Genomic DNA, 15,842 nt, shown 5'->3' with positions numbered 1-15,842 from the left:
CCCTTCCGGCCGTGCTGCCGGACCGAAGCGGGGCCCCGGCGGCCTCCCAGCCCTCTCGCCGGTGTTCCCGCGGCTGCCTCGGGACACCCCGGCCTGCTCCGCCCCCACCACCCCCAGCCGGCCCGGCGGGATCGGGGAGAAGAGCGTCAGAGGCCCAAAGGAGGAGCCGGGGAGGGAGGGAGGGAGGCCGGCCACCTACTGTGTGGACGAAGAAGGTCTTGAAGTTCTTGGCTTCGGGCCGCAGCTCCTGCGACCAGGGGATCTCCCCTTTGAGGACTTTGTTGACGGGATCCACGTAGTACAGGTGGGGCCCTTCAGTGAGGAGCAGCTGGCGGCGGCGGGCAAACAGACCCTGCAGAGAGACCCCAGGGAGGGTCAGGCCCGCCGCCCCGCCCCGCGGCATGTGTGTGTGCGGGCTCACGGTCGGCGGGCCTCGGCGATGGCACGGGCGAGGGCGTCAACCCCTCTCCCCAACTCCAGAGCCCCTTCATTCCCCTTCCCGGGCCCCGCTCACCCCCGAGCACCATTTACCCTTCCCCTCGCAGCCGGGCCGACCCTGTTGTAAGGGGCCCACACCTTCCCAGCGGGCACCATCCAGGCAGCAGCCCACCGGGGGAGTCGGCCCCCACCTCCCTGGGCCCGCTCCCTACTGGGCGACCCCGGGTGGGTCAGGGGGTTGGAAGGACACTGGTCGGACGGGGGAGCCTTTCTGGAGTGACGTGTGACCTGGGGCACCAAGCCATATCCAAAGTCCCCACAGCTGGGGACGAGGGAGGAAGGGCCCACCAAGTGGCCCCCGGGAGGGGGCAACCCTCGGACTGTCCCCCCACCCAAAGTTAAACACTGATCACACCGCTCTGGATCAGTTTCCCATCTGACAGCCAGACTCAGCTCTGCCCCCAGCCTGTTGCGGCGTGAAGGAGGGAGAGGTGTTTAATGTCGCTGGACCTCGGTTTCCTCATCTGTAAAATGGGACTAAGATAAGTGCTTAGTACAGTGCTCTGCACACAGCAAGTGCTCAATAAATAAAATTGAGTGAATGAATGAATGCCTGCTGTCCCTCCCTCTTAAGGTTGTGAGACCAGGGGTGGGAGTGGGACGGGGGGGGGGGTGTCCCCCAGCTCCTGTGTGGACTCAGAATGCTGAGAACTGCCAGGGTGGATGGGAAAGGACACTCACTTTTGCTTAGCACAGAATAAACGCTTCATAATCAATCGATGGTATCTGTCGTAAAATCCCTAGTCATCCACTACTATAACTACTTACCTTTCGCTTATCGACTGGACCCATCTTGAGTATTAAATTATTTTCTACAAACTGGTGCCTGTCGGGAGAAGGAAAGAAGGCGTCACGGTTGCCTGAGGAACGGTGAGAAATCCTGACCAATTCTCTTACCAGGTGGAGGGAATTCCCGCCTCCTTCCCCTGCCTTCCACTTTGACTGAGGTGGGCTCTCCGAGGGTCCCGGCCCATCTCCTCCTCAAGTTGTCCGGGGAGGGGTCTGGGCGGGGAGGGCTTTCCCACTCTCTCTAGAAAATGTTCTGTGTGCCCTCTCTCTCCCTCGAAACAGAGTTTTGGAGCATTTTCTTAGCCAGGGTCAGAGGGAAGCAGCATGACCCAGTGGCTAGCATGGGCCTGGAAGTCAGGACCTGGGTTCTAATTCCAGCTCTGCCACTTGTCTGTTGTGTGACCTTGGGCAAGTCATTTCACCTCTCTGGGCCTCAGTTCCCTCACCTGTAAAATAGGGATGACGACTGTGAGCCCCAAGTGGGACAGGGTGATTAGCTTGTATCTACCCCAGAGCTACTAATAGTGCTTGACACATAATGAGTGCTTAACAAATACCATCAGCATCATCACTATTATCATCATCACTCCCTCGGTAATGACCGCGGTCGGACCTCACGATTCCACGGTGGCCCCGGGGGTCACTGTGTGGGCCACGATGCTCCGGGCGCTGCCGGGGCTCAGGACCAGTGACCCAATTCACGCCACCAAAACCGCCAGCCCGGACCCCCACCCCGGGGGACTAAAGGGGCTTTCTCCTCGGCCACAGGCAAAAAGGAATTGCTCAGAAAGACCCACCGGGTTTTCTTCTAACCCCATTATGCCTGCAGGTGTTGGGCTTCTGCCCCTCGGGAGCTTTGGGAGAACTGAAATGGAGCAGGGGACCACGGGCTGGATGCCCACACCCCGACCCCATGCCAGGGCCCCGAAAGACTCAGGGAAACTTGCATAAGGAGGAGGAGGAGGGCAGCCGAGGCTGGATGGGAAGGGCGGGGATCCTGGGGGGGTGGGAGGGAAGAAGGGAGTTAAGGACCAACCAGCATCCAAAGCTCCAGCCCCTGAGTTTCCCTATAGGATCGAAGGCCGGACGGACGAGGCAACGAGGCAACGGCCCAGAGGGACTGAAGCTAAAGCCTGGGGATGAGGCGGGGGGGTACCCGCGCCTTGCAGCCTAACCCAGGGTTGTTCCCACAGAAAGACTACAGGATAGAGCCTGGCCTGGGATTCAGAAGGTTGTGGATTCTGATCCCAGCTCTGCCCCTTGGCCACATTGTGACCTTGGGCAAAAAAATCACTTCATTTCTCTGGGACTCAGTTACTTCATCAGCAAAATGGGGACTAAGAGGGTGAGCCCCATGTGGGACAGGGACTGTGTCCAACCTGATTAGCTTGTAACTACCCCAACTCTTAGACAGTGCTTGGCACCTAGTAAGCGCTTAACAAGCACCATCATCATCATCATCATGCTGACAAAGGCCACAAAGAACAAAGATTCTTCTCGGGGGCAACGGGGGAGCTCTGAACCAGAAGAAACCCAGCCTGCACGCCACCCGGCTGTCATCCCCTCGGGCTTCGCGGGTCCCGGCACTGGACTAAATGCATTCTGGGGGATACACTACCGGAGCACCCCGTAGAGACGCGGGGTGGGGTGAGGGGTGGCATGTGCTATTGAGACAGATTTCAGAAATTGGGGTTGGGTGGGGGGGAATGCTCTTGGAATGGACTGTGGCTTCGTGGAGACCGGAGTAGGGGGCCTACTGGAATACTGGCCTACTGGAATTATAGAGATCGAGGGGGTGGGCCGACAAATGGACTGTGGCGTCGTGGAGACCGAGGGAGCCGACTCCAACAGACCACGGTTGAGAAGGGCCGCCTACAAGAACGGGCTGCGGCCCGGAGGCTTGAGGAGGCCAAATTGTGACTTGTGAGCCACTGGGGGCTCGAGCATCTTTGGTTTTGCTGTGGCTATGCTCCTGTGGCCCCTGTGGGAGCGGGGGCCGCAAGCCACCCGGTCCCACCTGCCTGCCCTCCCTCCACTCCTGCCCCCAACAACCCAGAAAGCCTTCTTGCCTCTGTAGCCACATTAGGCTCCGCGGTCCCGGGTCACCGTTGCCCTAGGTGGCCACCGCAGCCTAGTCTAGTGGTTCCGTTTGTAAAAGGGACCTCTTCAGAACGGGGTCAGGTGGATCGACCTCGTGTCCTCCTCACCCACCCCGGCCCCGGCTGGCTCACCAGGGGTTGCCGCCGGCCTGCTTCTCCAGCAGTAGCCGCTTCTCGTCTTGGGAGAATTGCAGGTCCAGCTCAAAGGCGTTGCCATCCAGGCCGTGGATGTACTGGTCCACGTTGCTGCCGGAGCGCTGGGGCGGGCCAGCCTCGGGGGCCGACGAGGACACTTGCAGGCCGCCGAACTGGCTCAGCAGATTGTCATACTTGGGGGAAACAGAGAGGAGGAGAGAGCGGCTGATTAGCGTCGGCCCAACACGGCCGCGACCCACGGGGTCCTTCATTCCAGCCAGGAGGAAGAGGAGATGGGAAAGCTGTAGGTGAGAAAATGCTTCAGTGGTGTCTAGTAAGTGCTCACTCTAGGCCAGGCACTGTCTGAAGGAGCAGAGGGGAGAGATATAGGACAATCGGACCAGGCTCAGAGTCTGCAGAGCACTCTGCACACAAGTGCTACGAGGGCTCAGACGGTCCAAGTGCTGACGTGGTGCTGGAGGGGAAGGAAGAGGAGAAAGGAGGAGGAAGTGGGATTTGAGGAGGATTTTAGGGTGGGGAGAGGTGTGGCCGGTAGCCTGGAGTTAGTTTATGTCCCGTCTCAGGCTGGGGCTGGACTGGGGAGGAGGAAGGAGGGAGAGGGTGAGAGACAGAGGGTGAGAGAGAGAGGGTGAGAGAGAGAGGGTGAGAGAGAGAGAGAGAGAAAGAGGAACGGGGGGAAGAGGGACGAAGAGAGGGAGGGAAAGAGGGGAAAAAGGGAGAGGGAGAAAGTGGGAGGGAGAGAAAAGGGAGAGAGATAGGGAGAGGAAGGGAGAGAGAAGGAGAAGGGGAGAGGAGAGAGGAGAGAGGAAGGAGGAGGAAGGAGGAGGAGGAGGCAGAGGAGGAGGAGGCGGAATGTCAAGACGACTCTGAAGGCGGGGCGAGGTTTGGCCGGCAGCCTGGAGTCAATCTGTGCCCCTTCTCTCGGCTCAGGGTTGAAGTGGGGAGGAGGAAGGAAGAAGATGGGGAGGGAAAGAAGGAGGGAGACGAAGGAGAAAGAGGGAGGGAGAGATGAAGAGAGAGGGAGGAAAAGAGGGGAGGGGGAAGGAGAAAATGGAAGAGAGAGATGGGGAGAGGGAGAGAGGAAGAAGCAGAGAAGGAAGAGGAGGAAAAGGAGGAAGAAGAAGAGGAGGAGGAATTTCAGGATGACGCTGAAGGTGGGGAGAAGTATGGCCGGTAGCAGATCAGGAATGAAGGAGACGGCCCTCCCCGGCCCGGGCCCGTGGGGCAAAAAGACCCAGGAAACCCCCCAGTGCACCGGCGTTCAGGTGTCCCTGCCACCCCAGCAGCCGGCATGCTACCGTCAGAGGGTTTCCAGGGCCACGGCGGGCAGTGCTTCTGCTTTCCTAGGAAGGGGACCTCAGACCTGCTGCTCGACTGCTGTGGGGCAGCCAAGACGGACAGGCCAGCCTCGCTCCAACCCCGCCAGAATCGGGGTACTTCCGTGGGCTACCTGTCTGCTGCGAACTCAGGGAGTCGCATTTCTCCGACTAAATGCTCTCTCCCTTCTGATTTCTCCCGCTGCGGGGTCGGGAGTTCCTTGAGGGTGGGGATCATATCCGGTCCCACCACTGCACTCCTCTGGGAGTTTAGTACAGCGTACCCTGCCCGCATTAAGGTGTCCGATCGATTCCACTCACCGGCCAATTAGCAAGGGACAGAGGGTCGTTGTGGGGAGTGACCCAGCTGGGCACGGAAGCGATGATACCCCCTCACCCACTCCAGGTCGGGGACGGGAAAGGTGGCTGCCCTAGCCAGGTGCCTCGGGGAATGAGGGGGGCTCCTGCTCCTCGCCATCGGCTTTAAAACGCTCCAACTCCTTGCCCCCTCCTACCCCCGCCTCACTATTCTCCTACACCAACCCAGCCAGCACACTTGACTCCTCTAACACCAATCCTCTCCCTGGACCTCGATCTCGCCTATCCCACTGCTGGCCTCTCGCTCCCATCCTGCCTCTGGCTTGGAAGACCCTCCCTTCTCAAACCCTACAGACAATGATTCTCTCCCGCTTCAAAGCCTTATTGAAGGCCCATCTCCTCCAAGATGCCACTATGAGGAACACTAGAAAAAAAGATGTGGGTCTGGTTGGCACTTGCCAATCCTGGGAGAAAAATCACTGGATCGATGGATTGATATTTACCGAGCGCTTCCTTTGTACGGAGCTCTGTATCGACCGCTTGGGTGACTACAGAGCACCTGGGTCACAGCCAGCTCATTGATCCCTCCTCATTGGAAACGTCGCCAATGGATACCAAGAAGCAGTGGAAAGAACACGGGCCTGGGAGTCGAGGGACCTGGGTTCTTTTCCAGCTCTGCCACTCACCTGCTGAGGGACCTTGGGCAAGCCTCAACTTCCCGATGCCTCAGTTTCCTCATCTGTAAAATGAGGGTTCCCTATCTGCTCTCCATTCCCCTTGGACTGTGAATTTCACATAGGACAGGGACTGCATCTGTCCTGATGATCACGTGCTTAGTTCGGGGCTCAACCTACAATAAGTGCTCAGGGCCTGGCACAGAGTGAGCCCTTAACCAATACCATCAGTGTTATTATTAACAGATGATGGTATTTGTTAAGCGCTTACTATGTGCAGAGCACTGTCTAAGCGTTGGGGTAGACACAGGGAAATCAGGTTGTCCCACGTGGGGCTCACAGACTTCATCCCCATTTTACAGATGAGGTAACTGAGGCACAGAGAAGTGAAGCGACTTGCCCACAGTCACACAGCTGGCAAGTGGCAGAGCCAGGATTTGAACTCATGACCTCTGACTCCAAAGCCCAGGCTCTTTCCACTGAGCCACCCTGCTTCCACTATAATTATGATCCGCCCACACTCTCTGTCTCTGGCTGGAACTGCCCTCGGCCCCCTTCACCTCTGACAGACCACTGCTCTCGCCACCTTCAAAACAATCCAAAAGTCCCATCAATCACTTGATTGCATTTATTGAACACTGACTGTGTGCAGAGCCCTGTACTAATCGCTTGGGAGAATTCAACAGACCCATCTTCCCCAAGAGGGCTCCCCGACTAAGCCCTCATTTCCCCTCTTCACCCTCCTTTCTGTGCCAACTGTGAACATGGCTGTGTATCTCTCAAGCACTCTGATACTAACTCCAAACTCACGGCATTTATGTACATAATTGATACTCTATTATTTCTGCATAAATAGGTCCTCGATGAATTATGGTTACCTCTCCCCACTTCCTTCTCTTCCTCCAAGGAGCGGGTCCCCCACCTGGAAGTTTCATCAGTGGCTTTGCCATTTAGCCTTCTGATCCTTTCTACCCAATCAATCAGTGGTATTTCTTGAGCTTTTACTGCATGGCGAGCACTACGCTAAGCACTTGGGAGGATTCAAGAGCAGCAAGGGAATGAGAAGCAGCATGGCCTAATGGAAAGAGAATCAGGCCAGGGAGTTAGAAGACCTGTGTTCTAATCCTGGCTCTGTGTGTGTGTGTGTGTGTGTGTGTGTGTGTGTGTTTTAAGCGGTTACTATGTCCCAGGCACTGTATTAAGCATTGGAGTAGATTCAAGATAATTGGGTTGGACACAGTCCCTAACCCAACTGGGGCTCACCGACTTAATCCCTAATTTTGCAGAGAAGGAAACCGAGGGACAGAGAAGTGAAAGTAAGCCCTTAATATAACCACGATGTTGATGTTGATGATAATAATAATGATAATGATCATGAGAGGAATAATAGAGTTGGAAGATATGCTCCCTGCCCTCAAGAAGCTGACAGTCTATCAGCGAAGAAACTCCTAGCTAGGAGCCTGCACCCCAGACTCTCCTTCTCTCCTTCCTTACCTGCAAAATAACTTTTAATTTCCCCCTTGAAATTTAGGCCTGGGACGGGACGGGGGGGAGAGGAGAGAATTATGTGACAGTGGCAATTAGGTGGGTAAATACACACACACACACGTATATAAATATATATGTCTACTTTACTTATTTTGACAGCGTGGCAAATATTTGTCTGCTTGTCTTCCCCTGCTACAGTGTAAGCAAACTCGTTGTAGGCAGGGAACAGGCCACGTCTTTATTCTGTACTTCCCAGGCGGGGTATCCTTCACCACCCCAAATCGGATGCTCAATCAATGCTATGACTACTACAGCTGCTCCCGAGTGCTCAGTGCAACACTCTTGACACGGTACGTGTTCAGTCGATACCGCTGAGTGATCACTTATTCCGACTCCCCGGCTCATTGATGCTTTCGTGTCCGTCTCCCCCATTGATCCGTCGGTCCCCCAAATGTATTTGTTGAGCGCTTGCTGCGTGCCGGGCACTGCCCGAAGAGCTTGGGAGAGGATGGTATATAACAGAGCTGGGAGACACGTTCCCTGCCCGTCATGAGCTTAGGGTCTAGAGGGGAAGGCCCTTGCGGGCAGGAATCGGGTATGTGTCCGTTGCGCCCTGGATCCAGGGGCCACATTCGATCCCTAGGTTCCAAACCCGCTGCTGCCCTGACGCCTCACAGCCACAGCGTTTTGGCCTAGGCCCTCCCACTCGGGCACTCATTCAATCACTCACCTACAGAACCACTTTCTTCTACCCCCCCTACCCCCGTATGTTGTTATTTTTTAAGGCACCTGTTAAGCACTTACTTTGTGCCAAGCACCATACTAAGCACTGGGGTAGATACAAGATAATCAGGTGGGACATGGTCCCTGGTCCACATGGGGCACACGGTCTATGTAAGAGGAAGCTGCATTGAAATGTCACTTAGAAGATGAGGAAACTGAGGTACAGAGAAGTTAAGTGTAACTTGCCCAAAGTCACCCGGCAGACAGGTAATGGAGCTGGGATTATAATAATAATAATGATACTTATGGTATTTGTTAAGCGCTTACTAGGTGTGAGGCACTGTACTGGGCACCGGGGTGGATCCGAGCAAATAGGGTTGGACGCAGTTAGGGTCCCACATGGGGATCATGGTCTCCATCCCCATTTTACAGATGGAAGTGACTGAGGCCCAGAGAAGGGAAGTGACTTGCTCAAGGTCACACAGCAGACAAGAGGCAGAGTGGGGATTAGCCCCATGACCTTCTGATCCACAGGCCCCTGCTCAACCCGCTACACCATGCTGCTTTTCACCATTCGTCTCCCCACTAGGACTCTAAGATCCTGGAGGGCAGTGATCGTCCTACTCACTTTACTGTAAATAACACTAATAATAATGATGATGGCATCTGTTAAGTGCTTACTATGTGCCAAGCACTGTTCTAAGCACTGGAGAGGATAGAAGGTGATCAGGTGGTCCCACGAGGGGCTCCGTCTCAATCCCTATTATACAGATGAGGTAACTGAGGCACACAGAGGTTAAGTGACTTGCCCACAGTCACAAAGCAGACGAATGGCGGAGCTTGGATTAGAACCCACGACCCCTGACTTCCAAGCCAGGGGTCTTGCCACTAGGCCACGCTGCTACTGTAGTCCTAACGCTTCATTCATTCATTCAATCGTATTTATTGAGCGCTTACTATATGCAGAGCACTGTACTAAGTGTTTGGTGTTCAGCAGGTGCTCAATCTCTGACTGACTGAATCCCCAGGCCCCTCTGGCTCCAAGAGGCCGGGTGGGTTGGCTCTGGCTGTCCACCTTGCCCAGAGAGCTACGGGACAGTTGACCCCCGGGAACTCCCGTGGCCCTCATGATGCCGATGCCCGGGCCACCTGCACCTGGCCGGCCGCGCGCGCCAGAAGGAGCCGTCCATTGGGCGAGGGTCAAAGGGGGCCAGTGGACTTACATTCCCGTAGCAGTCCTCGTCGTCCTCGGACATGGCCGGCAGGTAGGCGGTCAGCTTGGGGGGCGTCTGGTGGTGCAGGTCCTCCCACGTGCAGGACTCGAAGAACGGGTGGGCCTTCAGGGGTCCGTAGGCCCCCATCTCCTCGCAGCCCAGCCGCTTGGTAGAATCGAGGACCTGGACCGTGGAGAGAGGGCGCGGGCGTGAACCCCCCAGCCACAACTGATCCGGCTCCCCATCCCGGCTCCGTCCCTCGGCTCAGCCTCGGGAACGTTGGCCCTGGGGGGCTCTGGGCCCCAGCTCGTTGCCCGGTAACCGCTCAGAGCAAGTATCCGGGGGCTAGACGAAGCTGTCGTGACGAGTCCCTCCGCTCATATCCCGGAGACGGCCTGCCCCGCCATTTTAGTGGGCAAAACTCCAGGCCCGAGGGTCCGGCAGAGCTCCTGACGGTTTTCCCAGACCCTGGGAGACTCCCTTATGCTACACTGTGGGAAGGAGCCCCCGCCTGGCCACACCTGCCCGTGCCCCGCACCCACACAGATGCTGCTTCCTCGGTGATGGGGGTGCTGTGCCCACACAGCCTCCCCCGGTCAACAAGCGATCCCCGAACCCCGCAACAGTACCGAGTAGCGGCCACCCGGGAGAGGGTCTTCACCCACGGACGTCTGAGTGTCTCCCCAGATGCTGAGGGCTCCAACAGCGCCTGACAGCTCCACCTCAACCCAACCTTCCCAACAACTGCTCGTGCCTGGGGATGCTCCCCTTCCCCGGCCCCCCGGGAGGCAGGGGTTGTCCCCTCCCAAAGTTTGAGGCCCTCCAGCGGGATCCAGGCCCAGGTGAAGTGACCGCCTCTGCTAGGAGCGGGCTGCTTCACCACCACCCGCTATCGTCCTGCTCGCGCCAAACCCACAGGACAGTTACCAAAAGTTTCTCCACGAGGTCTTTGGCCTTGGGGAAGAACTTTTCGGGGAAGTCGTACTCCAGTTTAATGATCTTCTGAAATATGAGATACTCATTTCTGCAAAACACAACGCGACACATCAGAGAGTGCACCGGCAGAGATCTCTGCTTTGAGCTGCTTTAGGTTTGGATGGTGATTTACACAAACACACACCCCCCCACAAACACGCCCTCTTCATTCCACCAGACTCATCCCAATCCCCCCATCTTTGGCCATACCCTCAAGTTTCAAAATTCTCCTCACCCTTCTTCCCTCCCTGCTCGATGCCAGCAGCAGGGCTAGACTCCAGGAGGGAGGACCCCATAAAAGCAGCCCTTACTGGCCCACGAAAACCTCTTTTTGGCCCCCAGAACTTCCCTTCACCAGAGAACCGACTGGGGTTCGCTTAGGACAGACGCCACGTAACTACCAGGCCTGGAAGTACAAAGGAGAGGCCTCCTTTCACCTTAACACATTTCCATCCTCCTAAAGTTGGGCAGAGGGAGGGTCAGCTCTGAATGCTATCTCCCCACCAGCACGAGTCACCTCTTACCCCGCTCTGAACGGCGGCAATCCCGCTACGAGCTGGTAGATTATACAGCCGAGAGCCCACAGGTCCGAACTGTAACACAGAAAGGGACGAGATCAGGTCAAGGCAGGGAACAGGCCTCATCATTGCAGTCATCCATTTTTGTGGATCTGTGGTTACAGGGGGTTCTGGCTGGCGTGGATTTCTTTCCTTGACACCCAGAATTTGCGGAGTGCTCATGAGGTGAGAGAGAGAAAAAGAGAGAGACAGAGATTGTGTTTGTGTATGCGAGAGGCAGAAAGAGGCTTACAGTGCTCGATTCTAACCTCCTTGATGGCAAGGACCCCGACTAATAATAATAGTCAACACTGTGGCACTTGGAAAGTTCTTACTAGAGGCGAATCACTGGGGAAAGCGTTGGGATGGAAGTAATAGTAATAATGATAATCATGATGGCATCGGTTAAGAGCTCACTATGTGTCGAGCGCTGTTCTAAGCCCTGGGATAGACACAAGATAATCGGTTTGGACGCTCACACTCTTAATCCCCACACTACAGATGAGGGAACTGAGGTCCACGAAGTGAAGTGACTTGCTCAGGGTCACAGAGCAGACGAGTGGCGGGGCCGGGACTAGAACCCCGGTCCTTTGGACTGCCGGGATGGTGTTCTAGCCACTAGCCCATCAGGGTAGACCCAATCCCTGTCCCACACGGGGCTCCCAGTCTATGCAGAAAGGAGGAGGGGAATCAAAGCCACTGTTGAGGAAGGAAAGGGGCCTCCCCCTCTCCATGGCAAGTGCCCCCTCGGTTGAGGCAACCTCACCTCAGTGGCCATGCTGGCCAGTCAGGCCAGGGGGACCATTCCAGCCCTCTTTTGGGGCAGGAGGCAGCTTGGCCTAGGGAATATAGCCCAGTCCTGATAGTCGGGAAGACCTGGGCTCCAACTCCGGCTCTGCCCCACGTCTGCCGTGAGGTTTGGGCAAGTCTCTTCATTTCTCTGGGCCTCAGTTACCTCATCTGTAGAATGGGGAATAAGACCTGGAGTCCCAGGTGGGATGTGGACTGTGTCCACCTTGATTAGCTTGGCTCTCTCCCAACGCTTGATACAGTGACTGGCCCATAGTAAGCACTTAACGAATACCATATTTATTTTAAAAGAAGGGGGTGCCTGACCCAAACCGGCTGTGGGGAACAGGAGGTGCGGAGGGTTAGGGCAGCCCAGGGGCCCGACTGGGAGCGGGCAGGGATTGGGGACGGGTCCAGGCTGAGAAGGCCTTGGCAAGGGCCTGGCTCTCTCAGGCAGAGGCAACCCTACCCCGCAACCCCTCTCCTCTGCCCCGATCTGTGAGAGGCAGCGTGGCTTAGTGGCTAGAGCTCGGGCCTGGGAGTCAGAAGGAGCTGCGTTCTAATCCCAGCTCCTCCATATGTCTGCTATGTGACCTTAAGCAAGTCATTTCACTTCTCTAGGCCTCGGTTACCTCATCAGTAAAATGAGGATTAAGAGGGTGAGCCCCAGGTGGGACAGGGACTTTGTCCAACCTGATTAACTTGTATCTATCCGAGCGCTTTGAACATTGCTGGGTATGTAATAAGTACTTAACAACTACTATTACTATTATTATTACTGCCTATTCAAGCCTCCCAAATGCTCCCCCGTCATGGGGCCAAAAGGCCAATGGGGGAGAGAACTGGGGCGAGAACACCCTCCTCTCCCACCCCCTCGCTAATTTCTGTAGCTTTTCCCAAGTGGGTCACGATGACAATCTCTGCCCCGGGAGGTGAACGCTGACCCAGGAAGTGATTCTATGCTAACCGGCGGTACAATGTAATAGAGTGGGGGAAAAGGGTTGGCCGAAAAGTAAGGAACATTGAGTTCTAAATGCATGCCTCGTAGTCTAAAAAGGAAGTCTACAGAGAACTAGGTCTTTCTCCTCTCAAACCGTAGGCCCACAGCCGTTCCCCCCGGCACCCTGGCAGCCCCCACAGAGGCCGGGCAGGGTGGAGCAGGGGACAGGTTATACCTTTTACAGGCCGACTTCTCTGTGAGCAGCTCTGGAGACACGTACTGCGCCGTTCCCACGAATGAATTTGCCCGGGCTGGTGAGCAGAGGAAAAGAGAGCAGGGTACAGGACGGAAGGAGGGAGGAATGGCAATGGGGAGGGAAGGGATGAGATGGGGAGGAAGGGGAGAGCAAGGGCAGAAGAAAGGGAAGAGAGGGGGAGGGCAAGAGGGGAAGAAGGGCGGAAGGGAGGAGAGGACAGAGGACGGAGAAGAGAAAAGGAAGAGAGGTGGAGGATGGAAAGAGAGGAAGGAGGGAGCAAGGAGAGGGAGAGCAGGGGAGGAAATGGGAAATCACATTTTAGATTCACCAAAACAAGCCATTCAACAGACGGAATAATGGCAAGTCAGGCCTATTCTCCCTCCAGGTCTCATTGTCTGTAAATTTTTTTTTTTTGAATATTTGTAAAGCACTTACTATGTGCCACGAACTGCACTAAGAATTGGGGTGGATCCAAGGAAATCGGGTGGAACACAGTCCCTGTCCCATGTTGGGCTCACAGTCTCAATCCCCATTTTCCAGAAGAAGGACCTGAGGCCCAGAGAAGTGAAGCGACTTGCCCAAGGTCCCACAGCACACAAGCGACAGAGCAGGGATTAGAACCCATGATCTTCTGACTCCCAGGCCTGACTCCTTCTAGCCCACGCTGCTTTTGCCCATCCTCCCCATTAGACTCTCAGCTCTTTGCGGGGAGGGCTCATGTCTTCTCATGAGCAGAGTGGTCGGCACATAGTCAGTGCTGCAAAAATACTGACTGATTGGACGGCAAGCTCTTTGAGACCTAGAGGCAGTATCTTGCTCCCGCTGTGCTCTCAAGCGCTCAATACGATGCCTAGCACTCAGGAGGTGCTCTCAGTCAATGCCGGCAACTCACGTGTTGCCCTGGGGACATCATGGTCCTTCTCTTCCCCGGCCCCTCGCCCTCCGCTTCCAGCACTTTCCACCCAGCAGGCTTCTCCTCTAAATCCCCCTTTCAAACGAAAACCCCTTGAGGGCAGCGCCCATGCCTCACATTGAGAGTGGGAGCCCCATTATGGGACAGGGACTGTGTCTAACCGGATTTGCTCATGTCCAGTGTTCGGTACAGTGCCTGGCACACAGTAAGTGCTTAACAAATACCATGATGACTGTTAGTATCGTTGTCCTTAACTGAACCTTCCCAAGTGTTCAGTCCAGCACCTGCCGGGTGGAGGCGGCTGGGTGTTTGGGGCGGGTGCAAAGGATGGGGTCTGAGTTCCCCCAGACAGTACACTCCTTGAGCATAAGGATAGCGATGTCCTCTCCCCAGCGTTCAGCCCACCGCTCAGCGGTCTTGTACTCAATGCTCTCCACACCGGACGCTCTTTGCGGGCTGGGAACATGTCGACCGACTCTGTTCTACTGTATTCTCCCAAGTGCTTAGTTCAGTCCTCCATATGAGTGCTTACTGCATTAAGCATGGTCTAGTGGAAAGAACGAGGGCCTGGGAATCAGAAGGATCTGGGTTCTAATCCCAGCTCTGCCATGCCTCTGCTGTGTGGCCTCGGGCAAGTCCCTTCATTTCTCCAGGACTGAGTTACTTCGTCTTTAATATGGGGACTATGACTGTGAGCCCCACGTGGGACAGGGATCGTGTCTAACCTGATTTGCTTGTATCCACCTCTGCTCTTACTATAGGGCCCGGCACAGAATAAGCACTTAAATACCATTAAAAAATAGAGAGCATAAGCTCCTGGAGAGCAAGAAACATGTCCTTAGAGTACTTTCCCAAGCATTTAGTGGGCACTAAAATCCCATTCTACTAGTGCTACTAAGCTCCAGTGGGCAGGGACTGTGGCTACCAACTCTACTGTACTGGACTCTCCCAAGAAGTTACTGCAATATCCAGACCACAGGAAGTGCTCAACAAATACCACTGATCGACAGATACTACTTCTACTAGTTGCCCCCCCACCATCCCACCCCCGATTATATGGATCAGGGGAGGGGAGGGTGGCTGGAGTCAATCAACCTGAATTTGTTCATCAAATGACCCTTCTGCCCTGGGGTGCCCTGATGGACATCGGGGTGCACCTCTCTACCAAAGGGAGGGCCAGCCTCTGGCCTCTGATGATACAGCTTCACAAATACCCTCATCATTATCATCATGATCACTATCGGCATCGCTACTGAATCAGCAGCGCTCTCCTCGATTCCTCCTCGGCACTCTGGGCACGGCAAGAGATGCCGCTCGCGGCCGGGATTCCCCTCACAGGAGGTTTGTGCCACCCCCGGGCACTAGAGAAAAGAAACCCTAGACTTGGGCTCCCAGGGAGGAACTGGAGCTCGGCCATCCACCCAATCCATCGCTGGCTTTCCCTGGGCAACCGCTCTGAGCGGGACGCTGTACTAAGCGCACATGGGGATGGGGGTGGCGTTGGCTTTGCGCCACAGTGGCGTTTGCCGAGTGGCTACCGCACATGGGATCGTGATCGTTTCAAACCACGGGGGCGCCGACGGAGTGGCCACTGCAAGCAGAATGCCATCCCAAAGGTGTCAGACCTCAGCGGAGATCTGTGGAGGAACTCCTCCAAGCAGGCTTCCATCCTAAGCTTAGGGGAGAGGAGAGTCAAACCAAACCAAAGGGGTGGTGCTTGAGAAGGGGTCTGGCTAAGTGGATAGAGCCTGGGCCTGGGAGTCAGAAGGACCTGGGTTCTAATCCCAGCTTCACCATGTGTCTTTTGTGTGACTTTGGGCAAGTCACTTCACTTCTCTGGGCCTCAGTTCCCTCATCTGTAAAATGGGGATTAAGAGTGTGAGCCCCATGTGGGACAGGGATCTGATTAACCTGTATCTACCCCAGCGCTCAGAACAGTGCCTGACACATAGTAAACGCTTAACAAGTACCATCACCGCTATTATTACTATTATTATCAACAATAACAAACACATTCCCTGCCCACAACGAGCTTACAGTCCAGAGGAGGAGCTAGACTTTAATACAAAGGTCTGCACCCGGAAAGCGCTCAGTAGACACCACTGACTGATTAGAGATGAGGAAAGTGAGATGCGGA

The 15,842-nt window shown here is 55.6% G+C and overlaps 1 protein-coding gene across 2 annotated transcripts in view; it reads right to left on the bottom strand.

Moving 5' to 3' along the window:
• PDPK1 (3-phosphoinositide dependent protein kinase 1) overlaps nucleotides 1-15,842 on the bottom strand; it is a 59,549-nt gene that overhangs the window by 5,094 nt on the left and 38,613 nt on the right. For both annotated transcript variants that reach the window (XM_029048889.1, XM_029048890.2), the window contains exons 7-13: nucleotides 12,772-12,847; nucleotides 10,775-10,843; nucleotides 10,203-10,299; nucleotides 9,285-9,458; nucleotides 3,519-3,715; nucleotides 1,267-1,324; nucleotides 200-352 (exon numbers count right to left, since the gene is read on the bottom strand). In XM_029048889.1, the coding sequence (XP_028904722.1) occupies nucleotides 200-352; nucleotides 1,267-1,324; nucleotides 3,519-3,715; nucleotides 9,285-9,458; nucleotides 10,203-10,299; nucleotides 10,775-10,843; nucleotides 12,772-12,847 (824 nt within the window). The remainder of the gene's footprint in view (nucleotides 1-199; nucleotides 353-1,266; nucleotides 1,325-3,518; nucleotides 3,716-9,284; nucleotides 9,459-10,202; nucleotides 10,300-10,774; nucleotides 10,844-12,771; nucleotides 12,848-15,842) is intronic.

Source organism: Ornithorhynchus anatinus, chromosome 21 (genome assembly GCF_004115215.2).
Source record: "Ornithorhynchus anatinus isolate Pmale09 chromosome 21, mOrnAna1.pri.v4, whole genome shotgun sequence".
NCBI lineage: Eukaryota > Metazoa > Chordata > Mammalia > Monotremata > Ornithorhynchidae > Ornithorhynchus > Ornithorhynchus anatinus.
This window is presented reverse-complemented; position numbering and strand designations above follow the sequence as displayed.